This window comes from Mesoplodon mirus (assembly GCF_964341445.2).
Source record: "Mesoplodon mirus genome assembly, chromosome: 3".
NCBI lineage: Eukaryota > Metazoa > Chordata > Mammalia > Artiodactyla > Ziphiidae > Mesoplodon > Mesoplodon mirus.
The window spans coordinates 45,104,167-45,131,272 of NC_138978.1; the positions used below are offsets into that span (position 1 = coordinate 45,104,167).

The 27,106-nt window shown below is 42.7% G+C and overlaps 1 protein-coding gene across 1 annotated transcript in view; it reads right to left on the reverse strand.

The window, feature by feature from the left end:
• Positions 1–7,278: 7,278 nt before the first annotated feature.
• The window catches only part of FAF1 (Fas associated factor 1), a 486,072-nt gene continuing 466,244 nt past the window's right edge, over positions 7,279–27,106 (reverse strand). Inside the window, exon 19 of the mRNA XM_082614051.1 lies at positions 7,279–7,679. Coding sequence (XP_082470177.1) covers positions 7,596–7,679 — 84 coding nt within the window. The 3' untranslated portion in view covers positions 7,279–7,595. The remainder of the gene's footprint in view (positions 7,680–27,106) is intronic.

Genomic DNA, 27,106 nt, shown 5'->3' on the forward strand with positions numbered 1-27,106 from the left:
AGTAAGACTCTCTTTGTTGCCAACTCCTCAGGAAAGTCCTATGCAAATGTTACCAGTGTGTGCTCAAGTAAGGCAATAACATTTCCAGGGGCCTGGAGACCCGAGCCCAGAGGGGCAGGCTCCAGTCTGATCTTGTAGGCTGCTTACCTTCTCAAACTCTGGGATCTGACTGTTGGGCTTGGGTGGCCCCATTCATTACAGAGCGGACTCTGGCCAGAGCTCCTAGATGGGCTTCACCCCTCTCCAGAAGCCCTCTGACTGCCCGGACTAGGGGTCTCCTCTGGGTTCCCACAGCTCCTGGAACTCCTCTAGCATTGACCACACTGCCTTGAAGTTGGTAGTCCCACCCCAGCCTGGGAATTCTGGGCCAAGGGTAGAGGCTGAGAATCAATGTTTAACGAAAAGCCTAAATGATGAATGGATGGATGAGTCAAAACTGACCCAATCTCCATATGGAAAAGGGAACTTAAAAGTACTTAAATTAAATGCTGGTCTGATGAAAATGCATGGTGGGAAAAAACATTTACCTTGGAGTTAGACAGGGTTATGTTATATAGTAGCTATGAGATTTGGGGCAAGTGATTTAACCTCTCTAAGCCTCAGTTTATTAATGTAAGAGACAGGGATCATATGTTCCACCTCAGAGGGCAGTTCTGTAGTTCATTCATTCGTATAACATTTACTGTTTGTGCCCTGTGCCAGGCCCAGTGGGGACAGACCTGTCATGGTCTCCAGGGGAGACTTCTGTGCATATCATCACAGTAATGTCATAAGTGTTCTACTAGGGGTAAACACGGGGATTAGAAGGGGCCCTAACTTGTCCTCGGGATTCCATGAGGCTTCCTGGAGGAGAAGTAGTGGGGTGGAGTGATAACTGCCTGAATTCTGGAGCCAAACTGCCTGTGTTTGAATCTGACTTCTTGGTTTACTAGCTGTATGGCCCTGGGCAAATTACCTACCTAATCTCTTGTGCCTCAATTTGCTCACCAATAAAGTGGGGAGAGTAATAGTTCCTACTTCATGGGATTGTTGTGAGGAATAAATGAGTTCAGCAGACATGATATAAATGTTCACTCTCTTACCAACAGCCATTTATCAAGCACCTACACAGTGCCAGGCCCATGCTGAGGGATAAAACAACAAATCAGGTTGACATGGACTCTACCCTCATGGAGTTTATACTTTAGGTAAAATCTGAATTGAGTATCAAAGTACAAATTGCCTCTTATCTAAGGAAAGTTTGGAAGAGCAGAGAGCAGAGGAAGGAACTCAGGCTGCTGACATTTCACAGGCAAGCAGAACAGGAAAACTACAGAGGGGACAGGGGGGAACTTTCAGAGAGGTGGGAGGAAAACTAGGGAAGTGTGGCATCCTGGAAGGCAGAGGGGAGTGTGTGGGAATGTTTCTTATACTCTGTCATCTGTGGGCTAGAAGTCACAGCTACTGAAGCAGCTCAGGGAGGGAGCCTCACTGATGAGGGGAGACAGAGCCGGCATGAGGGTTGGGCTCGGATCCAGACTGGAAAGGTCAGCTTCTCTCCCTACCACTGCATGTCTCTGGGACAGTGACATAATTTCTCTGAACCTCAGTTTTGCTAACTGTAAAATGAGGACATTAACAGTAGTGACCTCACAGTGATTCTGAGGCAGCTGTGGGAGGACAGGGCATAAAGCCCCCAGCACAGTGCAGGGCTTACCTGGGTGCTCAACACCAATTCCCTTACTCTTTGTCTCTCCTCACCAGCTCCAGCTCCAAGCAATTAACCGCTTCAGTAATTACTGGGTGCACGACTGCTACGTGCCAGACTCTGGGCTGGCTAGGGGAATAAACAGACGACGACGACCTGGCTCTGCCCTCACAATGTTCCCAGATAAGCCCCATGTTAGAGATGGAAGTGACCACCTTATTGGTACATGACCATCATTGTTTCTTTGTTTGAATTCAGTTAATAAGCACAAATTTACTCTGTGCTTACTATGTACTAGTCATTTCACTAGGCCTTAAGGATATGAAGTGACTCAGACTCTTTGGGGAGCTCACAGCCTGGGGGTGGGGGAGGGAAGACATGAGAGCTGAGAGTTACAGTTCAGAGCAATCCAGTGCTTCAAGAAAGTCAATACAGGGCTGAAGACTCACAGCACAGGCACCTAACCTGGAGAGTGTGCAGAGGGTGTGGCAATGGTCGGGGAAGCCATCTTGGAGGAAGTGAAGTCTGAACTGAAAGTGAAGGCTGGATGGATGGTGGTAGGAGTCTAATGGTGATGGAAGAGCGCTCAGGGTAGAGGGAATAACATGCAAGGAGAGAGGTGATAGAAAGCTGATGCCTTCAGGAAACTGTAAGGTAGTTCAGTATGTGTGTTGAGGGTATGGCTGGAAATACAGATGGGGAGGGAGGTAGGGAACAGATGACAGGAGTTTTAAATCCAAGCTGAGTTTGGATTTTATTTGGAGGGCAATGGGAAGCCTTTGTGGGGATCGAAGCAGGGGTGTAGCATGGTGAGGCAGGTGTTGTAGAAAGCTGTTTCTGACAGCTAGGTGGAGACAGGTCTAGAAAGAAGAGAAGGGACTGGAGAAAGGGAGATCAGTTAGGATGTGGTTTTATAACCCAGGTGAGAAATGATAACGGTCTGGAGGGAAGAAATGTCAGTGGGACAAAGGATGAAGGAGTAGGGAGTGGAGTTAGGAGATGTCAGAGGCAGAAGCTATGGGAACCTTCTTAAATCATTGCAAGTACTTAAAAATAAAAGGCATTGCTTAAATTCTGGCTCTTGACACACTGGGGAGTGAGTCATTTTTGGAAAGCTGAGTTTTCTATAAAACTGACTTTTTATCCCTTTTAGCATCCTCCAACATTTAAAGATGTTGTTATTGTAATTACTATTTGAAATGCCTTAGTTATGTCATAATTTCCTTGAAGGTAGCACTGCATTATCATAAACACAGCAGGAGCTTTGGAGTCAAAGGTCTGGGTCCGACTCTGCTCTGCTCGTTACTAGCTGTGGAACTTGGGCAAGTCACTTCACCTCTTTGAGCCTGTTGCCTCTTCAAGATGGGGTCAAGATCACTCACCCAGCAGGTTGTTGTGGGGTTACAGGAGGTAACATATGTAATGCTCTGGGCATGGTACAGGGCTTATCCTGAGTGCTCAGCAAGTTAGTCCTCCTCCCCCTTCCTCCTTCCCATCATGCCCCGGGCTGATCCTTATGGACACCAGTAATGCAGTGACACTTTGTGCAGGGCTCTTCGACCTTCCCTGAAGGGCCCTAGGGCAGTGCTCCTGGATTTCTTGTAACCGCTTTTCATGTTTTCTGTGTCTTCCCCCATAAACTTCCACTTCTCACTGCTGTCATCACCCATTCTCTTTTCCTTTTGTAATCCCATGAGTTTGCAGACCAGACAGTAGTTGTTCTAACTGCTTTACATGTTAGCTAACAGTTAAGTGTTAATTCATTGAATCTCTACAACTTTATCAACCAGGTACTGTTATTATCCATTTTATAGCTATAAAGCAGAGGGTAGGAAGGTGAGGTGACTTCCCAAGGGCACACGAGTAAGTGGAGGAGTGGCTTGAACCCAGGCAATAAGGCCCCAGAGGCTGTTCTCTTAACCACACATTATGTCACCTCTCAAAACCGAGAACCACAACTAATAGAGAGTCTGCAAACTAAGAGTTAATGGACTGAAGACTGGAGAGCAAGTCCTTTTTTGGTGTCTCCTTTCAGAGCACACTTTCAAAATGCAAGAGCTATATGGCCAGTTGGGCTTGTTAAGGGTTATCTTCCAAAGCAGATTATGTGAGACAAGGGAGAAGCACTAAATGTAGAGAGAGGTTTAAGGCAAGAAAGCCTAGTTGTTGCATCTCACCCTCTTTGTGGCTTTTAGATTAAAAAAAAAAAAAGGCTTGATGAGAAGAAGAATGGACAAATTCAACTTCCCAAATGGTCTGATGTTGTTTGCATAATGTAAGTGGTGGCTGTTAAATTTTGGCGGGTCAACTGAACCCACTGAGAATCTGAGAAATACAGACACCCCTCCTAGAAAAGTACACATCTAACTTTTTGTATACAATTGTAGGGGATTCTAAGATCCATTCTTGGACATGAAACTTAGAGGTTCTTTATAGAATAGTTGTGGCCCTGAAAGTCAGAGCCTGGGGATTGAGTTCTGATTCTTCTACTGACATTGTGTGACTTCAGGCAAGTACCTACCCTCTGAGCCTCATGTACAAAGATGGAATGATCATGCCTGCCCTGCTTCTCTCACGGCAGTGGACTGTGATGATGGGTGTGGAAGGCGTGATAAACTGCAAAGTGCTGTGTGAATGTTATCAGGGCACTGAGGCTCAGAGAAGTTACTCACCTTAAGGTCACACAGCTATTAAGTGGCAGAACCAAGTTTCAAACTGAAAGACACGGAGGTCTCTGGAATGTGTGTGTGTGTGTGTGCGTGCACGCGTGTGTGTAGATCTGCCTCCAAGAATTTTAAAAAGGATCAAATGGGCTAATGCATGTGGAAGGGTCACTTGGACTATAAAGTGCAATGCCCATGTGAGTTACTCCCCGACTGAATTCAGGATTCCATGTTCCATCTGCCTGTGGGATCCAGGACTGGTTGGATGAGGGGCTGAGAGGGACGGTGGAAGTGTGCCAATCAGAGATGCTTGCTTATGACAATTAAGACCCTTTCTCACAACCAAATGAACAACTTTTATGCTTTTGGGGAAATCTGCCAGAGCTCTGCAACCTCTTTAAAACCCATGTCATTGACCAGCACACTCAACTCAGAATGTCTAGCTTTGGGAGTAGCAATTTTAATGCAACTGCAAACTTATTTTATGTTTTTAATGTCACCAATAAAATCCATAAAAGCCTGATTCCTATTCTCCTACACTGAAAAGGGAAGATTCCATAAAAGAACTCAGACTTCATTCAGATGCTTGCAATTCCAAGACGAACACCTGTATGTCCCATAAAACTAGTGGTGCCAGAGCATGACAACACAGCAGACCAGAAAACTCCCCCAAACAGCACCTTCTGAGAGGCAGTGGGAAACTGGCAATACTTCCTTAAACCTTCAAACTGATGCTCCAAACATACAAGTGATAATCCAAGAAACACAGAGGAGTGAACTGGAATGGGGCAGGGATGACAGCAGCCCTGGAACTTCACTCCGGACAGCTGGGCATAAGAACACAGAGCACATATCCTGATTGACACACCTCTGCGTCTGGAGGCTGGGATATAAAGCCCAAGGACGTGTAAGGGTAGGAGGAAGAATTACAAAGGACTTTGCTATTTTTGTGGTGATAGTAAGACACTTAATGCTTTTCTTGGATCCTAACTTTATATAAGTCATTTTAATGTTGTATTTGTAAGAAAGGGCATAAAATTGCTCTGGCCTCCTGTTCTGGAGCTCAGTAGAACAGAATGGTATGAATGAACAGTGACAATTAGCTGAGGCCTTTCCTAGCAAAGGGGCCCATAGGATAGGATTTCATGGGACTGAGCAAGAAGAACCTTCCAAGGCAGGGTTGAAAAAGGGTGTGTAAACTTCATACACATTCAAGTAGCATTTAATAACTTTTATGAAATTGGTTTCAGAGTAAAGTCTGTATTATTGGAATGCAGAAGTGAAGATGATGGGGGAAACAATATGATGACGTCAAACCCAAATTAGATGGAACAGGTTAAACATGAAAGTGAATTCAGAGTCGTGTCTCTCCAATCCCCACCCACACATTGCTGCTGTTCCTGAGTATGGCCTGAGTTCGAGGTTGTGGCTTCTCCACAGCAGCTACAGAACACGGTCTCCCTGGAAAAAGAAAAGCTGGTGCCCTAGTGCATCTGTAGCATTGGAAATGACTGTCTCGTGGGGCTATTAGTTTAGGAAGGTGGGAGTGGAGCTGGACTGGAAGTGCTCAGGTTCAACTCCCCCACTTTGGGTCTCTTTTCCTTTCAGCCTCCCTGGAGAGACCCCTGGGGCCAGAGAAGGCCTGCACCCAGGCAGATATAGCACTAGTCTGTTAGAAACACATTCTTTGAAGAGAGTGTTCAGGGGAGGTCCCTGGTTCTGGTGTCAGAGAAGAGACACAAGGTGGAATTTTCCTGGCCAATGCCCACTTCTGGGCAGATGGAAAATAACCAGGCATATCTCAGGCTGTGGTTAGAGTCTTCTGAGAACCCCTTGGCTTGGGCCAGGGGGAAAAAACCCAGCACTCAGACTCTTTTGGACAAGTACAAAATGTCAAATTAGGATCCCAAACCCTAGGATAGAGACCACACTGGACACAAAAACAGATACAGAGAAACATTTCAAGACTGAAAAGAACTCATTGGCGGTGAAGGTATAAACAGTGCTTCCATGAACTAAACTCCAAACCCCAAATCCATAGATTAACAAGAATCCACATTTACTAAATCATCCCAAATTATTATATGCAAATTCAGGCAACACGTGTCTTCTGAGCTAAGACCCCAAGCCCCTAAGTCTCTTAAATATATGAAGTCAGAATTTTCAGCCATAGAATGAGATCCCTTTCATTTGAGATGGGAGTCTACCATCTAATACTGAAACATTAAAAGGATGAAATAGTGGAGCCAGTTCCTTATGACAGCAGGGCTCAGAGTCCATGGGGTGGCTGATCAGATTTTGGTGACAGTCAAGGTGCTTAAAGCACCAAGTGACAAGGTCCAAATGCGTGATGGAATAGAGAGAGCAGAAAGCAGGAGAGAGCTGTGTTGAGTGTACACTGATGGACCAGCAACCTGGGAGCTGGTATCCAGGAGGTTCTAACTGCCCAAATGCAAACCCAACAGCAGCTTCCTGCAGCTGGGCCAGATACTGAAATCCTGGTACTGGTCCTCTTCACACTATCTCAACATTCACGTTGCAAGCTTAAATAGTTTCTTACACTGTAATGGAACAGCATATACCTCCTGGATGGAACCTGGGGACCCAAGGCAGGAGCAGTAAATGAATATCTTGCATATATGTCAAATGCAGTCCTCAAACACAACCTTACGTCTTAGTAAAGAAGTCAGGAAGTACCAACAAAAGTGATATGTTTTTTTCCTACAACAATGTTTAATCTCCATGCCAAGAAGTCCCATTTGACCTTTTCCCCCTGCCTCTTAAAATTAGGTGACAAAGTAGAAATTCAGTCATGAAAAGAAAAAGGCAGAGGTGTATGAGCCCTGGCTCAATGAGACACATCAAATACAGAGCAGCTTGGTGTCACAGGTCAGACAGAACTGTCCCAGACACTGTGGGGAAGATGGGCACTGGAGAGGTAAACATCCTACTTCATAATCACTCACACTTCAGCAGCGCATTAGTCACTGAACGAGGGCGAGGTGAAGGGGGTAAGAGAGGCAGAGCTATAGTTCTCTACGATGAGGGTTGGGAACATACACTCGTGGATGGGAAATGTTAAGTAGCGATGTTTATTATTACTTTTTTCCAGCAATCTTGCAAGAGGCAGAAGTGTGACACTGAACTGAGTGAGACGAGCGTGTAGGTGGCTTGGCGAGGAGCCCTTCTCCTGATGCAGGCCTCTGGCTTGTCAAGGAACGGCTGGTTCCATTGCTGGGCCATGTTTACTCTTTTGCTTCAAGGAAAAGGGTTTCTTGAGGGAACAACTTTACCTCCAATAATGATTTATTTGGGTCCAGCTGGGTTACCTAAAAAGAAAGAAAACACATACTCAAAAAGACTGGAAGAAGCACTATTTTCTCTCATGGCATTCAGATCCTATCCTGCACATTGATTTTGAGCCTACTTTGCACAGGCACGAGCATTTTCACATCTCTTATATCATTTGATCCTCAAAATAACCTGTGAGGTAGGTGTTGTTACTCCCATTTTTTAGAAAAATCTTAATTTATATTTTTTTACTGCTTTTCTTTAATAAGCTTTAAAATTTTTTATTTATTTATTTATTTTTGGCTGCGTTGGGTCTTCGTTGCTGCACGCTGGCTTTCTCTAGTTGTGGCGAGTGGGGGCTACTCTTTGTTGTGGGGCGCGGGCTTCTCATTGTGGTGGCTTCTCTTGTTGTGGAGCACGGGCTCTAGGTGTGCGGGCTTCAGTAATTGTGGCACTCGGGCTCAGTAGTTGTGACTCGCGGGCTCTAGAGCGCAGGCTCAGTAGTTGCGGTGCATGGGCTTAGTTACTCCGCGGCATGTGGTGTCTTCCCAGACCAGGGCTCGAACCCGTGTCGCCTGCATTGGCAGGCAGATTCTTAACCACTGCGCCACCAGGGAAGTCCTGTTACTTTCATTTTATAACCGAGGAAACCAGGGCTCAGAGAGGTCAAGTCTCATAGTTTAGTGGAAGAGCTAGCATTTGACCTCAGGGCAGGTGGAGGCCCACTGCTTCCCGCACAGTTCAGCTTGGCCAGCAGAACAGGAGGGTCTTAGGAAAGGGTACTGGTTACCAAACAACTCACTGGCATTGCTGGGGACCCGTGTTTGGTTAACTCCTGACAGCGGGGAGGGCCTTTTCTGCTTGGTGGGAAAGAGCTAAGCTTTGGGGGCTGATCTTCTGCTAAACATACCTGTAGTAAACTAGAGAGTGCCCATCCCACCGTGCCCAAAGATAAGTATCTCCCCTGCTGAGGAGAGGCTCCCTAGGGAGGCACATCACAGTCTCCTTGGTGGTGGTGGTGAAGATATTTAGTTCCAAAAAATGAGTCAAGTTCATAATATGACTTTATATTTTAGAAATAAAAAATGATTATTTTATAATATGAACTATGGAGAGAATAAAGCTAGACAAAATCTTCTTGGCTCATCTGGGATATGTTAATCATATAGGAACCCTACATTAGGTTTATGGCCTCCTAGGTCAGGGGCAAGGATGTGATGTGGAGGTTTTCTGAATCCGAGAGTGAGAGAAAAAAACCCAAAAATTTCCTAAAGGGAACGTAAATTTTAAAAAGCTGAGAAATACTAGGACAACGGGCTTTGAAACCAGAAAGATTCTGGTTTAAATCACAGCTGTGTTGGCTATTAGCTTTGTGGCTTTGGAGTTGGTATCAACCTTGTAGGACTGATGTGAGGATTAAGTGAGAAAAAATAAATAATTAGCACAGGGTCTGGCACAGAGCAGGTGTTCAATGCAGGCTGCCGTGTATGTGAGCAACTGTAAGGATGGACAACAGACACACAGATAAATGGACAGCTCCAAGTGTGCATGATGGGAGGCCGGGCAGTCTGCTCTGTCAGACATGTACAGGAGCTCTGGGCCCCTGGGCAGAGACTATAGCACCTGAGATGGACAATCTTGTCCTCTGCTCAACTCAAGCCACACCTAATGAGATGGCTCCACTGTCTTCTCCAGGCGGATAGGGAGGGGATGCCCTAGGGGCCTGAGTGTCACAGGCAGGCTGGCAAGCTGAAGGAGGAACACTATCTTTGACTGTATCCAGATGGAAACCTGGTATGCCCAGGAGGGTCATTAAGGAGATACATCTGCCTCCAGAAACCTCTGTGCTTATAAGGAACCCATAGCAAGGCTGCTCTACTCGTATCTCTTGGGCTCTGGGCAGATGGGCAGGCAAGGTGGTGGGGAGGGCCTAGCCTGCTGTCTGTCTTCCAATGCACCCGGGGGCAAGCTGTTGGCAAATGTTTACCCACTTCCCCAATTAACATACAACACTCTGCTGGCTTCTGTCAACAAACAGACCTACTGCTGCCTCTGCTTCTGACTCATTGGCATTTTCTGCCCAGCTGCTTCTGCTATTGTTCTTAATTAACATGCCAGAGCTCTTCCGGCATCTTCTACTTTGTTATTTGTGGTTCGTAAGTATGATGCTTGCTGGGAGAAACCAAAATCATACTGCCAGAGATGTGCATACTGGCAAAAAGATATGCTAGAAAGCAAAAAGAGGTTGGGAGGTTGGAGCCTTGTTGCCATGTTGTCAATATGCAAGGTTAGGCGTTCAGAAAACACATCCAGTTTTCACTGTGTCTGAGAAAAGTTAAGTGATTTTCCCCAGTCACTTTAAGTGGGAGAGCTGGGACTTGAGAAGGAGAAAACTAGAATTTCTTGAACACCTATTACATGCCAGGCACTTTAAATATGTTATTTCATTTAATCCCTAGCAACCATGCAAGGTTGACAAAATTGAGGCTCAGCATGGTTGCCACTTGTTTAAGGCCACATAGTTAGTGAGGGTCTGTCTATACAGTATAATATTGATAGTAAAAAAGAGTGAAGCAACTAAGATTTAAACTCTAGCTCTGTTCCTTACTACCTATATGACCTTGATGATGTAATACAACCTGAGAGCCTCAGTTTTCCCACCTGTAAGATGGGAATAATCAGTTTCTCTTTTATAGGTTGTGCTAGTTAAAAGGAATAATGTTGATGAAGCCTCTGGTACACAGACTGAACCAGTAAGTGCTCAGCTGGTAGCAGCCATTACTGGCTGGAGCGTTGCCTTGGGTAGGGCCCTAGTCTGTCTAACTTCAGCTGGAGCTCTTTCCCCAAAGTCTCAGGAGACCAGGCCTGCACTAGGCTGTTTCTCTTATTTCCATCTTGCTGCTCAGCAGAAGGGCTCCCTTTTCCCTGATAGGCTAATGTCTCAATATCTGGAGACCCCCTTCTATAGCTTCAGTGGGGCTGTGCCATCAATGGACTGCTTCACATTAAAGATGGTTTTGTTGGGGCCGCTCCCTCTGGTGCCCTGTATCACAAGCAATTTTTTTCTTTGAAGGTCATTTCAGACAGAAATTTAAAGTGAACAAGGACAGTTTTTGTTTCCATTCTCATCTGCCTGGAGTGGACAGAGAGACTATAGGGAACCTAGGGAGATGCAGGACACTATATTGTGAGTGGCCATATTGTGAAACGATCCTGCAGTGTTCTGGGCCCCATTCAGGAAGGATGGGGAGTGTGCCAGGAGGGACCTTCTGTTAGAAGCCTAAAAACCACGTTTTCTAAGACACATCTGAAAAATGGGATATGTCTTCCTGAGAGAGGGCACTGCTGCTATAGGGGCAGGAGAGGGCTATCTCAGTCCTCTTTGAATGTCTGAAGGGCTGGCAAGTAGGACAGGTAGACAGAGTCCTGCAGTCCTCTGCCTACTGCAGTTCCAGTGGGTAGAGCTGAGACTGGTGAGGTAAAATTGTAGGGGAGCAGAACTCAGCTGGTCAGAAAAAACTTTTTCACAAAGCAGCAGCTGCTGGTGTGGCTACTACTTCACTTTCTTTTACCTTTCTTCCTTCCCCTCCTGTCTTGTATTTTCTTTTTGTTCTTCATCATCATCATCATCATGGTAGCAACCATCAATTACAGTTGACCCATGAACAACCTGGGGGTTAGGGGCACCACCCCTCCAAGCAGTTGCAAATCACATATAACTTATAGTCAGCCCTCCATATATGCAGTTCCTCCCATATTGGTGGTTCCTCTGTACGCAGGGTTCCACATCCAAGATTCAACCAACTACGAATGGTGTAGTACTGTAGTATTTATTACTGAAAAAAATCACATGTAAGCGGACCTGCATAGTTCAAATCCATGTTGTTCAAGGGCCAGTTGTATTTAGTGCTTCCTGTGTAGCTGGAACCATGCTAAGTACCTTATATAAAATACCTTAACTAGTCCTCAAAACAGCCGAACGATGTATGTATTATTGCCATTTTAAAGTTGAAGATACCATGGGTTATCTTGCTCAAGGTTGCAGATAGAATAAGGTTTAAAACTCAAGTCCATCTGATTCCAAAGCTCATGATAACCAGAATGCTTCTGGCCTACATGTTGACAGGCTACCTTGGGAAAATAAAGGGGTAGGGAGGGGAGAGGTGAGGGTACTCTCTGCTGTCCCTAGAAGCATTCAAATAGGGGCTTATTTGTGGAAGAAGATCATGATGATAAAGCTAACATTTACTGAGCATTTAATTTGTACCAGGCATATTCCAAGCACTTAACATTTATAAAAGAATTTAATTTTCATAATAACTTAACATTTATAAAAGAATTTAATTTTCATAATAACCCTCTGACATAGGTATAATTATTATTCCCATTTTATAGATGAGGAAACTGAACCATGGAACAAATTAAAAACTTGCTCAAGGTCTCAAAGTTGTTAAGAGCAGAGCCAGAATGTGAATCATAGCAATCTAGCTTTGGAATCCATACTTTTAACTACTGGACTATTTTGCCAGAGGTGCTGCTAAGAGTAGAGTCCACACAGAGAAAGAAGTTGGATGAGATGACCCTGAGGTTGTTTTCTAACCAAGCTTCTACGACATAAGATCTTCACTTTAAGAATGGCAAAAGGTCAAGGGTCAAGGAAAAAATCCTGAAATGTTTATAAAATACGAATACAGAAACGCAATCTGAGCTTATGTTCTGCCATTTACTTGGGATTTTACTGAATTATTGACTTTCTAAATCAACAGAGAAACCCACCCTTTGGGACTCCCTGGGGGGAGGAGGGGCATTCTCAGATGAGAGGTATGGCCTAACTTTGTCTATGTTAGAAAAGGAAAGTCAACCTTCTTGACATTTTATTCATTATACAGTACTTAGGAAACCTAAGTATTTTAGCAAATTGGCTTTGTGAAACTTGTCTATGTTAACAAAAATGGGACATGTTCTTTGCCAAAGAGTTATTCTTTTCTAGGTCCCTTTTCTCAGCAGTTCGAACTTTTCATGTACAGCGTACTTCTATTATTTCCCTGGGCTTCAGTTTTGTTTTTTTCCCTGAAAAAGTGTAACATTGCTGCTGAGAAAAATGTTAATCAATGTGACAGATTCTCATTCTTAGGCCACTCACTCTGAGTGAGTTCCAGAATGTTAGGGTGGGAAAGCTCCTTGAATCCCATATAGTCCAACCCCTTCATTTCACAAGTGGGCAATCTGAGGCTCAGAGAGGTCAAGTGACTTGGCCCTGATCACACAGTTGATAAGTTCAGTATTCTACTCATTTCTGACTTCTGTTCTGGGGTTCTTTCTAGTCACACTATTCTGCTTCTCACTTAAAAAAAAAATACCTGAGCATAAGTATAACACTACTACTAGGCTGGGAGCTACTTGAGGGCAGGAGCTGAGTAATACTAAAAATAACAGTAGCAGCAATTTATGAATAGTACTTTATAGTTTGTAAGATATTTACACAAACATTAAATCACAATCTTGTAGGGTCGGTATTATTATCAATCCTTTTTATTTTATTTAATTTTGCCAAGGTAAGCTTTTATTTTGAAATTGAATAAAGGAAAGTCTAGATCTAATATTTTCACATTTAGAAAAAATGCTTGGTTCAACAATTGATTTTGGAATTGAACATCTGCATGCAGAAAAATGAATCTAGATGTGCAGACCTTACAGCCTTCACAAAAATTAACTCGAAATGGATTGTAGACTTAAATGTGAAACATAAATCTATAAAATTCCTAGAAGACAACATAGGAGAAAATCTAGATGACCTTGGGTAAGGTGATGGCTTTTTGGATACAACACCAAAGGCACAATTCATGAAAGAAATAATTGATAAGCTAAACTTCATTAAAATTAAAAACTTTGCCAAAGAAACTGTCAGGAGAATGAGAAGACAAGACACAGACCGGGGGAAAATATTTGCAAAAGACACACCTGATAAAGAGCTATTATCCAAAATATACAAAGGGACTTCCCTGGTGGCTCAGTGGTTAAGAATCCACCTGCCAATGCAGGGGACACGGGTTTGATCCCTGGTCCGGGAAGATCCCACATGCTGAGGATCAACTAAGCCCGTGCGACACAACTATTGAGCCTGCGCTCTAGAGCCCGTGAGCCACAGCTACTGAGCCTACGCTCTACAGCCTGTGAGCCACAACTACTGAAGCCCTTGTGCCACAGCTACTGAAGCCTGCACACCTAGAGCCCATGCTCCACAACAAGAGAAGCCACCACAATGAGAAGCCTGAGCACCGCAACGAAGAGTAGCCCCTGCTCGCCACAACTGGAGAAAGCCTGCGTGCAGCAACGATGACCCAACACAGCCAAAAATAAATAAATAAATAAGTTTTTTAAAAAAGGAAAAAAAATATATATATATACACAAAGAACTCTTAAAACTCAACAATAAGAAAATGAACAACCCAATTAAAAAATGGGCTGAAGACCTTAAAGACACCTCATTAAAGAGGATCTACAGATGGCAAATGAACATATGAAAAGATACTCCTCCACATCATATGCCATCAGGGAAATGCAAATTAAAACAACAATGAGATACCACCACACACCTATTAGAATGGCCAAAATCCAGAACACTGACAACACCAAACGCTGACACTCATATATTGCTAGTGGGAATGCAAAATGGCATAGCCACTTTGGAAGACAGTTTGGTGGTTTCTTACCAAATTAACCATATTTTTATTACATAATTCAGTAATCGCACTCCTTGGTATTCACCCAAAGAAGTTGAAAACCTAAGGTCCACAACAAAACCTGCACACAGATGTTTAATAAGCACCTTTATTCACAACTGCCCAAACTTGGAAGCAACCAAGATGTCCTGCAGTAGGTGAATGGATAAGTAAACTGGAACATCCAGACAACGAAATATTATTTAGTGCTAATAAGCTTTCAAAGTATTCTCACATATATTATCTAAACCTTAGAGCCATCCTAAGAGATTGGATTAATTTATCCTCATTTCTGCAGATGAGAACACCAAAACTCAAATAGGGACATTACTTACATGTGGTCATACAGCTAGAAATTGGTGGAGCTCAGGTCTTCTCACTCAAATCCTGAGCTCCTTCTACTCTATGAGGCAGCACAAAGGCTGCATATGTAAATTCCCGTATTATAGTAAAGCTAAATATATCTGCCCTTGGTTTTGTTCAAAATTAGCATTTATTTTAAACTTAGGAGAACAACTAATCTTTTTGGTAAGCTACAAGTAACATATTTTGTTATTTTGTTATAAAACATGCATATTAAATATTACAAGTTTAAAAAATAATTGTTAATGTCATCACTACCAAAAAAGTTACCATTTGTTTGGCATTTTATAAGTGCCAGGTACTATACTAGTTGTTCTATATATTACCTAATTAAATGGTCACAACGATCCTGTGAGATAAGTACTCCTATTATTCTCACTTTATAGATGAATTCTCTGAGGTCAAAAATGGTTAAGGGACTTGCCCGAGTAGGTAGGTAGGAAAGATAATGCTGGAATTTGCACACAGGTTTGTGAGCGTTTAGCCTGTGTCTGATGCACTGCCCTTCACTGTCTCTTAACCTCTGATCCTTCTTCTAAACAGGGAACAGTTAATGTGACTAAAAGGCTTTCCCTTGGCCATAAAGAAAGCAGGCATTCTGCAGCTGTCCTGGCTCATGTCCCTGCTGTGGCACAGGCTTTGCTGTTCCCTACAGGAACATAAGCTAACTTTCGTTACTGTCAACTTGGTTCTAATAGCTAATTGTCCATTTTCTTTGAACACCTTTTGATGAGCTGGGAATCCTTAAAGAGGGCAGTTACACCCACAAAGTATCAGAGGGGGAACTTAAGAGCCAACCTGCTGGTCATGTGCTGATCAGGGTGTGAAAAGGCTTTGGTAATTGTAAAGTCTTTTGCGAACATAAGGGATTGATCATCGTCATTATCCACAACACCAGTTGTAGCTCCTACCAACTTCTCCTCTACATTTGCTGCAGGTGGTAATGCAACCCCCAAAACAACTTCCAATCTGGAAGGGTCCCATTATGGGACTACACTCTGGCTTATTTACATCCCAGCTTCTGGTGTAGTTTCTGGACCAATCTGCCTCATTGGATCACAGACAAGCAGTGGCACTGGGGTGAGGGTTTCCAGGAAACAGTGTCACATGCTATTCTTTCCATTATTAAAGTGTGGTAGAACAGCTAGGGTGCTAGAAAGTGAGGTTGGGTGGGTCCTCTGTGGCTGCAAAGCACAGGATGCTTCTACGACATTTTCTTTCTTTGACTTAAAAATTTTTTTTTAATTTTAAAATTAATTTTTATGAATTTTATTTATTTATTTATTTGTTGGCTGTGTTTGGTCTTCATTGCTGCACATAGGCTTTCTCTAGTTGTGGCAAGCGGGGGATACTCTTCTTTGCGGTGCGCGGGGTGCTTCTCATGGCGGTGGCTTCTTGTTGCGGAGCACAGGCTCTAGGTGTGTGGGCTTCAGTAGTTGTGGCTCGCAGGCTCTAGAGCACAGGCTCAGTAGCTGTGGTGCATGGGCTTAGTTGCTCTGTGGCATCTGGGATCTTCCCGGACCAGGGATCAAACCCGTGTCCCCTGCATTGGCAGGAGGATTCTTAACCACTGCTCCACCAGGAAAATCCCTTTCCTTGACTTTTTCAGTTGGGAAGAAGGGAGAATGAAAGAAAAGTTAAAGGAAGAACAAAGGGAGAGAAAACTAAGGCGTAGGATGCCCTGTCTGTTCTTTGTTTTATCATATTACAATAATGATAACAACAGTTAACATTTACTGGGGGGACTTCCCTGGTGGTCCAGTGGTAAAGAATCCGCCTTCCAATGCAGGGGATGTGGGTTTGGTCCCTGGTCAGGGAAGTAAGATCCCACACGTTGCGGGGCAACTAAGCCCGTGCGCCACAACTACTGAGCTCGCATGCCTCAATGAAGATCCCGTGTGCCGCAACTAAGACCCTATGCAGCCAAAAAAATAAAGAAAAAAAGAACTGTTACTTAAAAAACAAACAAACCGGACTTCCCTGGTGGTGCAGTGGTTAAGAATCCGCCTGCCAACGCAGGGGACACGGGTTCAAGCCCTGGTCCGGGAAGATCCCACATGCCACGGAGCAACTAAGCCTGTGTGCCACAACTACTGAGCCTGCACTCTAGAGCCCGCGAGCCACAACTGCTGAGCCCACACGCCACAACTACTGAAATGCGCATACCTAGAGCTTGTGCTCCACAACAAGAGAAGCCACAGCAATGAGAAGCCTGAGCACCACAAAGAAGAGTAGCCCCCGCTCCCACAACTAGAGAAAGACGGCACGCAGCAACAAAGACCCAACGCAGCCAAAAATAAATAAATTAAAAAAAAAAAACCCAAAACATTTATTAGGAGCTTACTAGGTGCTAACTGTTCCAAGTATTTTATAAGTACTACACAACCCTATGAGGGAGGTACTATTACCTCCACTTTAAAAATGAGGAACAGAAGCTCAGAGAGATTATATAACCTGCCTAAGCTTGCACAGGCAGGAAGTGACAGAGCAAGGATTTAAAACTAGGTCTGGCTCCAAAGTCTGTTTTCTTAACCAACACACTAGATACTTTTAGTACTGCAGTCATACACTAGACTATTTATTCTAAGTCTCTTGCTTGGAAAGACTATCCCTTCATGTAACTGAAGCATATACCTCCCCACAACAAAGTATATTACTACCTCGGGCATTTGGGGAAATTTCACTCATCTAGCTCCTCAATTATCACAGACCTAGTGATTGTTAGAGCTGGATGGGTCTTTAGAGGTCATCTCTGTAACAGATGGGGAAAGAAAAGCCCAGTGAGTGGAAAGAACTTACCCAATGTTTCTCAGCACTCATGGCAGATCTGGGACCAAATCTGGAGCCTTCATTCCCAGCCTGTGCCTTTAGATGGGCTGTTAAATGAGGATACCAATTCTAAAGTGTTGCTAATGTCACAATGGCCTCAAACTTGGCACATTGTCAGGGAGATCCTAGGCACCAAACAAAAAATGTGACGCTTTCCTTGCACTGGTATCCCTGATGGTGGTTTTGGTCACTATACGAGTTTTTTTTTTTAAAGTGAAAGCAGGTTTATTGAGAGAGACACATATTCCAATGGTAGAATGCAGTCCATCTCATAAGGCGAGAGCAGCCTGGTCACTATACTATTAAACAATGTTAGTGGGGAAGGCCCAGAGGGAACAGAGGGACTTCTACCAAGAAGGGTAGGGTGCGGCGGAAAGCCGCTTTAGTCTACAAACACAAGAAGATAGAGGTCCTGTCCCTCTTGGGCTCTGGAAGACACAATTTCAAGTAACTAAGAGGAAGTCCTGCTTTACAGAGTGGTTTGCAAGCTCACTGTTTCTGAAAGCTTAATAAACAAGGTATAGGCCAATAATGAGTGAGGATTCTGGAGTGTGGCAACAGAAATCTAGTGCAGATCAGCCCTAGTGGTGTGCCACTTACAGGTGTACCACGATACTGGTCTCATCCCTCAAAGCAGCCAGAATCCTCAGGGCTGAGCTGCCTCTGACCCTGAGCAACCTGGTATGATTACTCCAGTGACGCACACAAATATTTTCAGTGTGTGTGATGATCTGACACAGGCTGGGAGGCAATGATCGAGGGGACATGCCTCGCTTTCAGAGGCTGGTATGATGGAAGGTAGCCGGGCTCTTGTATAAAAGGCTCCGAGGACACCTCTGTTAAAAGACTGGTCCACAACACTAACCATTGTGTTTGGAACAGGACACTAAGAGACAAATGAAAGGAGAGAAACCTGTTAACCGGTCAGGTTCGAACTGCTACTTCAGCTTAAAAGCCCTCTGAGAAACCCTGATTATTGTTTGCCCCAGATCACCAGTAGACATGGATTAAATGCTAATTAGGGAGGCAGTAAGAAAAAGTTCTGGTGGATTTTGAATCTTGGCTCTGCATGAATACTCCTGAGCAAGTGATTTACCCTCCAGAAGACCCAAATTTCTCATCTGTAATGACAACATCATTCAACACCCAATAAGCTCTAATACATCATTTCTCTCTGGGTCTCTCCTGCCACTCGAGAGAGAGTTGAACAAAGTATCTAAGCCTGCCTCTCTCCTACTTAAAACTCTTACATGATTCCTTACTACAACAGGATAATTCCTTTTTGCTTTGACCTCATTTCCCCCGATTTGTAAATGGGTGGTGTTTCTGGCTAGGCTCATAACACATCTGTAGTGGAAGACATGGCCAGAAAGACAGTTTGGAGATAGATTGTGAGGGGCTAAAATGCCTTATTATGTTTAGTTTAAACTTCTGGAAAAAACCTTTCTGCCTGGCCTCAGAGAGATCTGGAATGGCATACTAGATGTACTCTTCAGGCAGAGTATCTGGGGAGAAAGTAAGCATTTTGAATGCATTTTAATACTCAAGCAGGGCCATGCGAGCTGGTGCGTGCGTAACTCTGAACGCAAACACCGCTCAAGAGCTGGAGCTTTGAACAGGAGTTAAAAGAGTTGAGTCCCTAACGACATACAAAAGACTTGCTGGTGTGATTTATTCTGATGTATTTACTTATCCAATTACCAAAACAGCAGGAGATCATTAAATTTTCTAGTTACCAGATGCAGCACGTTCAATATCTTAAATGTTACCAAGGCTCTCTCTGAGCTATTTTGATATTACATTTCACCCACCCAAAGCTTATGAAACTGGAAGGCAGGAATCATGAACAGAGCAGGAGTTTTCTTTGAAGGTTGGTCCAGTGGAGGTCTGTACTATGCCAAATTTATACCAGCTCCCAAACTCGTGGATTTAAGGAAAAGTACCATGATAAGAAACAAAAGTATTTAGGAGAGAAGATGCTAAGGAAGTGGTGCTTGAGGGTGGCTGGAGATATGCATTTTACCTGGCCAGAAATTTCTTCATGCTTGTTTCCTATCAGTTCAGTCCTTATGTCCACAGAAGGTCAAGCCTCAGAGTAGAGGAGGAGAGAAGGGAATAAGCACCCTCTGAGCGACCACACACCTGGCTCCTAACCCTAGCATACTATTTCTGACCAACTGTGTGATCATGAAAAAGTCACCTTTCCTCCTCTGAGTTTCCTTGTTTGTTAAACAAGGATGTTGATATCTGATGCACCACCTTATGGGCCTGCAATGAGCATCATCACAGCCTGTCATCATGCAAACATCTCCTGGATAAGACTGAATAGCTTAAAGGCAGGACTGTTTCATGTATCCCCAACATCCAGCAAAGAATCTGGTGCATTATATGCTCTCATCAGTGCTTGATGAAAAAATGATCAAACCAGAGAATGTACATCATGGAACATCGAAAAATACAGAGCAAGCCTTTATTAACATTTTAGGAGTAAGTCACAAAATAGACATTTATTCTATTTTCTTTAGAAAAAAAATCAAATAAGTAAAATCTGGGCCTAAACTTCTTGAAAGGGTGGTGGTGGCTTGGCCCCAACACTCTTTACTATTTTAATCTCTAAATACTATCCCCTCAAAGACCTTATGCTCCAGTTGACCAGAGCAGTTTGTTATTCCCCATTTACGTCTTGTGCTTCTCTTCTCTGAACCTTTGCTTATGTTGTTTCCACCACTGGACTGTCCTTTCCGCCCAGTTCTACCTGTTGAAAACTTACACATCCTTCAAAGCTTAGCTCAATTGCTACTTCTCCCGTGAAACCAGGCCTAAGTGACAGAGCATCTTCTCTGATTCACTGGGCCATGGCTCCTGTGACGAAGGGGCCGTACATGTTCACTGTGGTCTCTCCATCATATTCCTATTCCACTACCCTGCATGCGGCCAATTCATATTTGCTTAACTAATACCTTTGCTTCCCCTTATGCTTCTCAGACAAGGTGGCTTAAAGGTCTGCTGGCAGACTCAAGGTCAGTGTTTAAACTGGAAAACAGGCACAGGCAATGCCAACCTCGTCGTTTGTTAAAATAATACTCTTATACTTTGACCAGGCAAGGCAACCCATTTCTGGGGACCTACCCCAAAGGATCAGCTACAGTCTCATACTGAGTTATCTGTCTGTTCTGTCTCTCACGTTATTTTGCAATTGTCTATGAGTCTGTCTCTCCAGTTACACTGAATTCCGAGGGCATAAATGAGGTCTTATTGGCTATCTATCCCCAGGGCCTACTATACTGCTGGAAACAGTATGAATTCAACAAATGTTTGCTGAAAGACTGACCTACTGAATGACTGAGTGGAGGCTCCCCACTCCTCCCTAAAGCCTCCACCGACCCAAAGTCAAAAGAAGCCATATCCCCAGACCTCTTCCCGTAGCCTCACTCCTATGGCAGGCAGAGCCTGCCACTGATACCATCATCAGGTCACCCAGGCAAGTCCTCTAGCTCTGGACTCTCTCTGGCCCTTACCTCAGTCAGCCCTGCTGCACAGACATAGGGACTGAAAATAAGTTTGCATCAGTTGCCCTTTCAGAAGGGACAGATTTTTCCCTGTCTATTTAAACTGCTGTTGGAATTGGATAATTAGAAGGATTTAAAAAATCTTTAATACTCTAAACAGAGAAAACTGGTTCTGAATTATTAAGCAACATTTTCAATGCATTTGAATAACCTTAAGTGACTTAACTGCTACCTGATCCTAAGCTCTGGCTCAGATAAATAAATGTGAAATATTGTCAAAGCCCCAGCTTATAGGAGCTGCCAGCTACAGTAAATAAAAGCTTAAGTCCCCATAAACTGCCTGGGACAGAGACATTCTCATATAAAAGGAGTGAGAAAAGATGATCTTAAATAAAGCCAGTAGGATGGGGAAGCCAATGGTTTTGTTTTAGTTTTCAGAAGAGAGTTGTCAATGGAGCAGGTATTATCTATATCCAGGTCATTTAATTATAGAATCATATAGTATCAGAGCTGACAGAAGATTAAGAAAGCACTTATCTTAATCTCTTCATATTTCAGATGAGGAAAACAGGACCCAGAGAAGTATGTACCTTCCTTGAGATCACACAACAAATGGCTGGAAGAGTAAAAATTCTGTCCTAGGTTGCCTGGCTCCCAGCTTAGTCCCCTCTCCACTACATTCTTCTGAGAATGTCCTGCTGGAGGTGTCAAAATAAGAGGCTGACAACTGACTGTTAAGAAACACCTGAAATATCTTTTTCCATCCCCTCACTTTCAATCTATGTGCGTCCTTTGTCCTAAAGTGGGTCTCCTGTAGGCAGCATATTGTAGGCTCTTGTTGGAGGTTCCTTAAAAAGCTAAAAATAGAGTTACCATATGACCCAGCAATCCCACTCCTGAGCATATATATGGAAAAGACAAAAACTCTAATTTGAAAAGATACATATACCCCAATGTTCATATAGCAGCACTATTTACAATAGCAAGACATGGAAGCAACTTAAGTGTCCACTGACAGATGAATGGATAAAGAAGCTGTGGTATACATATACAACAGACTATTACTCAGCCATAAAAAAGAATGAAATATTGCCATTTGCAGCAACATAGATGGATCTAGAGATTATCACACTAGGTGAAGTAAGACAGAGAGACAGTCACATATCATATGATATCACTTATTTGTGGAATCTAAAAAAATGATACAAATGAACTTATTTACAGAACAGAAATAGACTCACAGAAATAGAAAACAATCTTATTGTTACCAAAGGGGAAAGGGGGGCAGGAAGGATAAATCAGGAGTTTGGGACTAACAGATATACACTACTATATATAAAGTAGAAAAACAAGAAGGACCTACTGTATAGCACAGGGAATTACATTCAATATCTTGTAATAATCTATAGTGGAAAAGAATCTGAAAAAGAATATATATACATATAGATATATGGTTGCCTTCCTCAACCATCAGGATACCATAAATTATATATGAGTTGCTGCCTGGTGAGATGAGAAATACAAAAACAATAGATGCATGAATGGGTAGGAATATTTTATTTCTTCTCATTAATTTACTAGACAAATATTTCCTGAGTGTTTACTACAATGTCAGAAACTGTGCTGGGCACTGAGATATAATAGTGAACATGGCACTATCTCTGCCCTCAAGGAGTGTAGAGTCTAGAGCAGGACGCACAAGAAATTGGCCCACTGCAATTCAGAACAGTAAAGGGCTACAATATGGAAGAGGGCAGCAGGGGAGCACAAGGAAGGTAAACACCTAACTTGCCCTAGTGTGTCAATCAACTACACATTGCTCTTTCCTCCTTGTCTCATTCTAATATGCACAACTGTTTCCTACAATCTAATTAACCATTTTACTGACATACTTTCATATACAATAAACCAGTATTAGTCGCTTAGTTATGTGCCAGGCACTGTCCTAGGGAACATTCAGATGAATTAGACATAATCCCAAATAACTTCAGACTTCACGTGTACAATTCTTTTTTTTGTTAAAAAAAATGTATATCTTACCCTCATTTTGTGACTATGTAAACTTGGGTCAACAATTTCTGCTTTTGGTGTCTTTGGTTTTTCTATGCCTTGATCAAGTTACTTTCTTTCTCTGCATCTTGGTTTTCTCATCTATAAAATAAGGGTCTTTTCTAGTTCTCACAGTCTAAAATGCGTGCATGGGGAAGGCCTGTTCACACAAGGCTCTTATAACCAGAGGACGGAAAGTGAAATAAATTTGGAAATATCAAAAGAATCTTCAGGTTTGGGATTCAGCCAAAGACACTAAACCTGAATCCTTGAGGTCCTGGTTCTGGGTGAAGAGCAGGGTGTGGTCTGGGTGAAGTAGGCAGGGGCTGGAGCTGGAACTGGCATTGCAGTGAGGCCCGGAGGATCTGGCATCATGATGCACATGCTACTGCACTGGAACTCCAGCACTGGCTTTGAAAATTACAAGGAGTGTCTAGAAAAGGTTAATCTGTGCATATACACATTTTCAGTTGTTTGTATTTAGAATGGGGTTATTATACAGACTTTAAGTGAGCAACACGTGTCTGCAGAAGCACCTGGAATACTGAGCACAGAACTAATGATTTTTTATTTATGGCCAGATGGAGCCAGATTGGATTGTATGTAGAGCCTTAACAAGTTTATTTGATTTCTGATAGAGCAATTTCAAATGATATAGTGCTTTATAAGCACCTTATAAAATTAAATTCTGGGGCAAAGTAAATAATTTTGGAAGGTTTAAATACACCAACATACCTATACACAATCCTAATAGTCACTCCATTTTATTTTCAGCATGGTGTAGGGAAAGAACCTGGGTTTTAGGAATCAAATACTGGTATTGATATTTATTGTGCAACCTTGAAAATTTAAGCTCTCTAAGCTTCTGTGTCCTCATCTGTAAAATGGGGGTGATATGCATCTTTCAGAAAACTAATATACTTGATTGTGCATATAATAGGCATAAAATAAATGGCTTTAGTCATTGTTATAACCCTCCACTGTTCCAAGTACTTTGTAAATGAGTTAAAAAGGGGCAAAGGTAGATTTTATTAAGAATCTGAATTCCACTCAGCTTCCATGAAATGCCTGCAATCACCTCAAACATATTTTTAAAACTCCTTTGTGTATTCCTTTGATCTGGTCAGGGGCATACAATGATGGGTTTTCTTATATAATATCACTGGTTCTCTCAATACCTTTGTGGGTTAGCAAGATCCTTTCCTCTCCTTACCATCAACTTCATCACGACGGCTTAGATATACCGAGCATTTACTGTATACTAGTGCTTTACAAGTATCACTTCATTTTTACAGCAGCCCTGTGAAGTAGGTACTATCATTATCCTTTTCTTATAGATGAGGAAATTGAGTTACATAGAGGCTAAGTAATTTGCCCAAGATTAAAAAGCTAGGAAATGCAGAGTTGAGATTCAGCCTGGGACTCCACAGCTTAGTCTTTTAACTACTGCCCTGTACTGTCTCTCTGTCTCTCATCTCCTTTAAATCTACTCCAGTTACTTCCAGGGGCCTTTTTTTTTTTGGTATTAAACTAGTCTCACAGTTTAAATCTCTTTAGAAAGCACCACCTAGACTTTCTCCTGGCACCTCAGACTTAACAAATACAAAAGTGAACCTGTGTCATCTGTCTTCTTTGATTTCTGCACATGGTAACTAGCATGTTCCTAGTAATTCAGGCTGGGAACCTCTAAGCACCTTTGAAAACTCCTTCTTCCTACCCTACCCAGCACCCTGACATAGCTAGACAATCACCAGATCTCACTGATTCTTTCTTCTTCCTGATTCTGTGCCTCCTCTTCATCCCCAATGCTGTCATCTCAGTTCTGACTCCCATAAGCCTGTTGTCTTGTCTACTTCAAATCCTATCTGGTTTCCCTTTCCCAGGCTCTCACTACTCTAATCCTTTCTGGTAAAAATAATCAACAGGTTTGAGGAAAAAACAGAAATGTGGCATCAAAAGACCTAGCTGGAGCTATTGCTCTGCAACTTATTAGCTACCCAATTTGTTAGATATTTGACAGCTCTAAGTCTAAATTCCTCATCTTTAATACAAGGCTCAACATCTACCTTGACTTAACTAGCTCAAATTTCCACTAGAATTGGTTTCATGAGGGCAAATGTTTAGCCTATTCACTACTGTATCCCCAATGTCTTACGCATAAGTGGTACTCAAATATTTGTTGGATTAATGCAAAGAAAACTCTCCAGTATTTTTCATCTCCTATCTCATTTTCCTCCATGCCCAACTTCATATCCTAAATTCAGTCATAGCAAACTGTGTGCAATCCCCAGTCAGTGGCCCCTAAGCATAATGCTGAAGTGCTACCTAGTGTTCCTAAGTTTAAGAAGGCTGTGATGTGCCTTATGGAGACTGTGTGTGTGTTAGATAAGCTTCATTTAGGCATGAGTTGTAGTACTGCTGGCTATGAGTTCAATATTAATTAATCAACCTTATATATTAAATAAAGTGTCTTTAAACAGAAACACACATAAAACAAGGTTATGCATTGATTGATGAAAATGGAGGCTCATAGTAATTTAACACTATATTTCCCCTGAGGCAATGATTGAGTATTTACTAATTTAGTGTTTGTGACACTTTATACAACATAACTACAGCAAATCATAAAAACTGACTGTAACACTCAGTTCTAAAACCAATAGCTCCCACAGCCTTCAGAATAAAATTGTAATTTCTTAGCTTCAGGTACATTGCTCACTACAATCTGCACCCCTGACACAGACCTTTTTGTTCAGCCAAATCTGTGTATGTTTCACGTTGTGCCTTGTTTGGTGATATGTGCCACTTGCCTGCTAGGATGATCTCTTGCTTATTTCCCCTACCAGACTTGGCCTTGTAGACCAAGGCCATGTTATAATTATCATCATATCCTCCACAGTGTGTATACCATCCACCCATCCTCCATCCACCCACAATTCAGGGAGCCCCTACTCTGTGATAGGCCTGTGTGGTCCCTGTGTCAGAAACAGGGGGTGCAAAGGCAAATAAGACAGTATAGCTACTGCCCTAACTGAGTTTACAAAGAGCAGGTCCTGGAGGACCCTGACATAAATGAAGTAAGTCTCCATGAGGAAATAAGCCTGTCTTTGACCCTAGGAAAAATATCATAAACTAATTCAGGAATGTTTCCAACTATGAAAGAAATCTGCTGTCTTGGTAAAACACAGTGCAAATATTAAACTCTAGATATTTCTACCTGAACACCCCCTCAACCTTTTGTTATTGGGCATGTAAGGTAGACTGATATCCTTCCTGGAAAAGCTGGTAGTTTCCAAACAGTTAACAGTGGATAAAGATTCCTTGTCTTCTTGAAACCAAAACACAAAAGAAAAAATAAGGATAGGAAAGATGGAATGGGAGTGAAGAGAGAAATAATCACCACTACCATCATACCAATTAACATTATTAGATTCTTACTCTGTGTTAAATGCTATATATATTAAACATTTTACAGTTATTCTTTCAGTTAATGCTCACAACAACCCTTTAAAGTAGCTACTGTTACTCTCATTTTACCAAGAGATTAAGTAATCCCTCTAAGATCACTCAGTGAAAAGTTGATCTAGAATTCAAGTCCAGGTCCATTTGACTCCAGGCCCATGTATATGCTTGTTTCAGGCTACAATGCCTCTGAAATGTGATTGAAAAGAAGAGGTACTGTTAAATAAATCATCCTTACAGTGTTGATTTATACTTGCTTATAAGACAAGCAAGGAAAAATAAATACCAACAACTCCCCCTTTATTTTAAGTAGCCAGTTTGGATAAAATATTATATCTCTGTGGTGAGGGAAAGTAGCTGCAGCTTCAAGAACAACTGCAGGAGCCCTGAGCAGACCACTACAGATTTTGGGGCAAGTTTACATTGAATATGTTGGTACCCTAGAAAGTAGGAGATGGCCATCTCCAGGGACTGAGTTTCCCTCGGGTTCTCTTGAAAGTCTCCTTTGAAAATACAGGATTAACTGATGCC